At 34.7% G+C, this 6,047-nt stretch overlaps 1 protein-coding gene across 2 annotated transcripts; it reads left to right on the plus strand.

Moving 5' to 3' along the window:
• Positions 1 to 797: 797 nt before the first annotated feature.
• On the plus strand, positions 798 to 5,239 carry LOC130941961 (probable inactive receptor kinase At5g58300). Of its 2 annotated transcripts, none has more exons than XM_057870616.1 (3): positions 798 to 1,307; positions 2,651 to 4,014; positions 4,361 to 5,239. In XM_057870616.1, exons 2-3 carry the CDS (start codon positions 2,664 to 2,666, stop codon positions 4,990 to 4,992), a joined length of 1,983 nt encoding a protein of 660 aa, XP_057726599.1. In that variant the 5' UTR covers positions 798 to 1,307; positions 2,651 to 2,663; the 3' UTR covers positions 4,993 to 5,239. The 2 variants fall into 2 exon arrangements, with proteins under 2 accessions (XP_057726599.1, XP_057726600.1); XM_057870617.1 differs by lacking the exon at positions 798 to 1,307 and adding an exon at positions 2,069 to 2,282.
• Positions 5,240 to 6,047: the final 808 nt, after the last annotated feature.

Here is a 6,047-nt window from a genome sequence, read left to right on the forward strand (position 1 = left end):
ATTGAAATAATAGTATATCCAAAATTTAATCTATCATGATTGGTTTTAATATAAATAAAAGATTGTTTGAAATAAGTAGTATAATTACAATTAAATCTATCATATATTAATAATTTATTATTATTATTATTATATATTATTCAATTAAAAGAGTAATATAATAAGAATTTTTACTAAATTTTAAAATTTACTATTGTAATAAAAATTATAATATTAAAAAATAAATTTTGTATGACTTAATTTAAACTATTTTTAGTCATAAATTTATCCAAAAAAATATATTTTTAATAATAAAAAAAATTAATAATTCAGATAGAATAATATATATATTAGAATGTGACAATACTACTTATTCCTAGGAAAACACAAATGTTAAGCCCAACTGGTAAAAGTAAAACTCAAAAAGGTTAATTGAATTTTTTGCTTATTAACGGATAAATAAAATAACAGAACATTCATTTATTCTTTTTTCTTTTCTTTTTCATATGCGTTTCCAGTTTTTGAGAAAACATTAAAGTACTTTCCATCTTAGCCGTTTAAGGATTCATCAAACAGTAACATTATAACAATATAACTTATAGGAAGCATTTCAAGTGCACCGGGAATACCGGTGCACCAGTTATTTTAACCGTTGATCTGAATTATAAAAAATATATATAATATATATTAATTCAGATCAACGGTTAAAACAACTGGTGCACCGGTACTCCCCGGTGCACTTGAAATGTTTCCTAACTTATAAGTCCTACTTACGTGTCCGTTGTCATCTTTCCTTTCTTCTTCTTCTCTCTCTCTCTTCCATTGCTATGGGGTCATGGTTGAGTCAAGAAAGAGGGTAGTGTATGGCACTGCATTGCCTTGCTGTACACTCTTATTCTTTAATCCATTTGGCTTTTACTCTCTTTTTGTTCCCTCTTTGCTCATTCGTTTACTTTGCCAAATAAAGTAGAAAAAGAAAATGCAAAAAAAAAACCCCTCACTTTTCTGAATCTTGAGCCCTTTTATTTTTTTATTTAAAAAAACGTTTTTTTATATTTTATTTTGAATTTGGGTTGTGAAGCATATGTCTTTAGTTGTAAACTTGTAGCTGTTACTGAATCTTCTCTCAAGCTCAGGGGAAAAAAAAAAGAAAGCTTTCAATCTCATCATGCAAATTCACACTGGATTTATGTTCTGCTATGCTTCAGATTCTTCATTGTTCTTGTGACAAGTACTTGTCAGAACCTGAAGCTGCTTCAACTTCCATAGCTTCTTCTTCTTCCGAGTTCTGCCATGAATCACCATTCTGCTCCTCAGGTTCCATTAAGGTGAGTAATCATTGAAAAGTGTTACCTTTTTCTTGCCCCTTTATGGTAACTGGTTACTGGTACTTGTAGTTAAGTTGGCAGATCTGGGGTGTTGTGTTTTGAGGGAGTGTTCTTCATGGTTGGTGACAATTTGGGAAAATGGTTTCCACATTGTGGTTTTATTGCTATCTCAAAACTCCAATAATATGTTTTGAAAAATGAATTTTTGGGTCTCTTTTCTCAGATGATGTTGTTGCATGTTTTTTCTTCTGGATGTGTAGCTCTAAAATTGCTAAAAAAATCTGGTTTAGGATCTCAAGTTATCTGGGCAGAAAGGTGTTTTGTTTTTTTCAATTTTTCTTCTGATTAAAAATGAAAAAAGATTTGGTGAACTGCTTTGACTGTTGTTGGTGTTTTAATTTCCTTCCTAATCCACAAAATGTGGTATGTTTTTTAAGAAGAAAACTTGCATTTTAATTCATCCATTAATTCTATATTCAAATGCAGAAACTCAGGACCTTTCCTTTTTCATCTTGAGATTAAAGCAATCTTACAGTAGTTGATGGTTGGCATGAAACGATTTGTTTATGAGGATAAACTGTAGATATGTTAGTTCAAGCTATCAAAACTAGTCAAAATTTCATTTAGTTTAGTTTTAAGAAAACTATAACTACTCAATGATCTTATACCTAACCATATGACTTAGTTTTACAGTGGAACTCACTCTATTATTATATTAATACATAGAAAGTTATGAATCAGTACATAGCATGTTTGCTTAACTGCTTTTTACTCTTAGTCTTTGTACTTTCTCACCTATGAACTACCAAAAGTAATTGTTTCAACCTTAATTTGATTCGTGTACTTGGGGATGTGGTTGTAATTATCTGATCTGGTTAAAATGTTTCAAACTCTGTGACTTTTTCCCTTCTTAATTGTTCAGAAGACTTTCTCACCTATAAGCTGCTAAGCATGTTCTAATTTCACACTGAACTGGTTCGAAACTATGCTTATGGTTGTAGTATGATAAAATTTCTGAAGATGATTGTTTTTAAATTTTAATATGTATTTAAAATATCCTCGTAGAATATGTTTTCTCTTTTAGGCTGTAAATCTAGAGCTTTATTCTTTTTTTTTTTTCCAGTCACAGAAAATTGTTCTTCCATTATAATTAAGCAACAATTCATCGGTGGTTTACAATTGCCTATGTGTTTCTTACTTGAATTGGATGCTACGTTTACTTAATTGGAATTGTTCTGTGATTATGTTATGGAGTTTTTGTTTAGTTTACATTATAGCTTCTTTATGTTGTGCTTATTCTCACTTTATCATTTTTTACTTTGATTTGTGTCATGCTAAATCAGGAAACTATGAAGGATGGAAGAGGTTACTTTGAATTCAATTGTCAACATTTTATACCTTTCAGCAAGAAAACTATCCATGAAGTTCTATTTACCTCTACTGCATCCTTTATTTTTAATCATTGTTATTCTTTCTCCTCTGGTCTTTGCTGACTTAAGTTCCGATAAGCAAGCCCTTCTTGATTTTGCTGCGGCTATCCCCCACCGTCGCAACCTTCAATGGAATTCATCTACCAAAGTTTGTACATCTTGGGTAGGTGTCACTTGCAATTCGAATGGCACCCGTGTTGTTTCTCTCCGGCTCCCTGGAATTGGACTAGTTGGCACCATCCCCGCTGACACGCTCGGCAAGCTTGATGCTCTTAGAAATCTCAGCCTTCGTTCAAACCTACTCTTTGGAAGCCTACCTGCCGATATTACTTCTCTTCCATTACTCCAAAACCTCTACCTTCAGCATAATAACCTTTCCGGTAATATACCTACCTCATTGCCTCCCCAACTCAATGTACTTGATTTGTCTTACAATTCTTTCTCCGGTGGTATTCCAAAGACACTACAGAATTCAACACAGCTAACAAGATTGAGCCTACAGAACAATTCCCTATCCGGAGAGATACCGAATCTCAATGTTGCTAAGCTCAGGCATTTGAATTTAAGCTACAACCACTTGAATGGCTCTATCCCTCCTGTTCTTAAGAACTTCCCGAATTCTTCCTTTGAAGGGAACTCTCACTTATGTGGATTGCCTCTAAAGCCATGCTCTGTAGCTCCCCCAAGACCTCCGTCAGCGTCACCTCCATCGTCACCTCTTGTAAGAAAAAGCTCCAAACATAAACTGAGTAAGGCAGCTATAATCGCAATCGCTGTTGGTGGATGCGTGCTTTTGTTGTTGTTAGTTCTTGTCATTGTTCTTTGCTGTTGTTTGAAGAAAAAAGATGATGGAAATGAAAGGCCTAGTAGTGTAAGTAAAGGGAAGGGTCCTAGCGTTGGAGGGAGGAGCGAGAAGCCAAAGGAAGAGTTTGGAAGTGGGGTACAAGAACCTGAGAAGAACAAACTGGTTTTCTTTGAGGGAAGTTCCTACAACTTTGATCTCGAGGATCTGTTGAGGGCTTCGGCTGAAGTTTTGGGGAAGGGTAGTTATGGTACTGCATATAAGGCTGTGTTGGAGGAGTCGACAACTGTCGTGGTTAAACGGTTGAAAGAAGTTGTGGTGAGCAAAAAGGACTTCGAGCAGCAGATGGAGATCATAGGAAGAGTCGGACAGCATCCGAATGTGTTGCCACTTCGCGCATATTATTATTCAAAGGACGAGAAGCTTTTGGTTTATGACTATGTCCCAGGTGGCAATTTATCAACACTTTTGCACGGTAAGCATTTCTTCTAAGGTTCATAATACATTATTCTTTTAATTGCTTTAATACATTGAGACTCTCTATAATGTTGTTTCTGTTCATTTCAATATATGTAACCTGTTTTTCGGAGAAGACTAATACATAAAATGCATTTGTACTAATTTTAGTCCAAACAATAGAATTTGTGCTGCATTGTTAGTTCTGCATGGCATGTGCAGATGTCAGCTGCACCCTTTTTTCACAATCATCCTATAGATTGTATGCTATGTATATGTGTATTGCATGTTCCCATTCTTTTTGTATTATTTGAATCAGCTAAATCATTCACTTCCCTTAATTTGAATCTGAATTTTGATGACAGGTAATAGATCAAGTGGAAGAACTCCATTAGATTGGGACTCAAGATTAAAACTCTCACTTGGAATTGCCAAAGGAATTGCTCACATACATTCTGTTGGTGGTCCGAAATTCACTCATGGAAATGTCAAAGCCTCGAATGTGCTCATCAGCCAAGAGAATGATGGAAGCATTTCTGATTTCGGTCTGACGCCACTCATGAATGTTCCCACAGCTCCCACTAGAGCTGCAGGTTACCGTGCGCCGGAAGTCATTGAAACCAGGAAGCACACTCATAAATCGGATGTGTACAGTTTCGGTGTCCTCCTTCTTGAAATGCTTACTGGGAAAGCTCCGCCAATGTCTCCAGGACGCGATGATATGGTTGATCTCCCAAGGTGGGTCCAATCGGTCGTTAGGGAGGAGTGGACGGCCGAGGTTTTTGATGTGGAGCTAATGAGGTACCAAAATATTGAAGAAGAAATGGTGCAAATGTTGCAAATTGGCATGGCATGCGTGGCGAAGGTTCCGGATATGAGACCTACCATGGAGGAGGTAGTGAGGATGATAGAAGAGATCCGGCTATCTGACTCCGAGAACCGGCCGTCTTCCGAAGAGAATAAATCCAAGGACTCAAATGTTCAAACTACTCCATGATTATTAAATCTGATTGATTTACTTTTGCCTTGTTTTCCTTACAAACCAAATTGATTTCTAGAACTTTCTTATCCAGGAAGCAAACATAAAATGGTATATAAGAGTGGCCTTCAATATTTGTCATGGATGAAATTCCTTGAGTTTATTTGAGTAGCTTTTACTTTCTTGAATTCTTGTGTATTATTAACATTGTGATTCAATTGATGATGTTCATTCAAGAACAATTTAACCCCCTCTTAATTGTTGTTAGCACCTCATTTTATGTATATTACATCCTTGATCTTGATTCCAGGGATGAGTAATGATAATAAAATATAATAATATATAATACCATCCCTTAAGGAAAGGCATATGGAACTTCGGAACAGAGCTTATTAAGTGCAATGAAGCATAGACAGGGACACGGATACTAGTCACAATTCAAAAATGTAAATATTAGATAATATTAAAATAATATTAGTTCATTCAATTGATGAGGTGCCAAAACCTTGACTTGAGGTTGTTGATTAGAATGCAAGAAAGATGGTTCAGATGGATGCATGGTGTTCATGCCTAAGTTATCAATTGAATTATGCAGCGATGACTGATGTAGATGATATGGATGCATGATTTGATGCCAAATGAGATGCAGACCTATCTAGACTATTGGAAGTGCTAGTTCATGAATTGTTAAAGAATCAGATCCGTTAGAATTGATACATTGGTTGTTCAATTTTTGAGGTGGCATAGGTATCTAATCATAACTGAAGACATCTAAATGATACCTCATCCGGACCGATTAGGATTCTCACCATTAGAATTATGAGTAGCATTTGGTTCATTTTCAAAACAGGGAAAAGTATATTTTTGTATTTAATGTTTTTAAAAATTTTTAAAATTATCTTTAACGTTTAATTTGTTTTAATTTTATTTTTAACATTTAAAATAACATTTAATTTTATACTTACTATTAATTGTTAACAGTCTGTAAGTTAACATGTTATTTTACAATTTTATCCCTAAATCTATTCTCTTCTTCCCCAACCCACTCCTTACTGTCTTATATTCTCCCAAAA

Source organism: Arachis stenosperma, chromosome 7 (genome assembly GCF_014773155.1).
Source record: "Arachis stenosperma cultivar V10309 chromosome 7, arast.V10309.gnm1.PFL2, whole genome shotgun sequence".
In the NCBI taxonomy this organism is placed as follows: Eukaryota; Viridiplantae; Streptophyta; class Magnoliopsida; order Fabales; family Fabaceae; genus Arachis; species Arachis stenosperma.

Excerpts from the sequence above, each read along its gene's own strand:
- LOC130941961 (XM_057870616.1), top strand. The coding sequence starts at position 2,664 with ATGGAAGAGGTTACTTTGAATTCAATTGTCAACATTTTATACCTTTCA. Across the intron at positions 4,015-4,360 it reads TTTATCAACACTTTTGCACG|GTAATAGATCAAGTGGAAGA; the intron begins GTAAGCATTTCT and ends TTTTGATGACAG.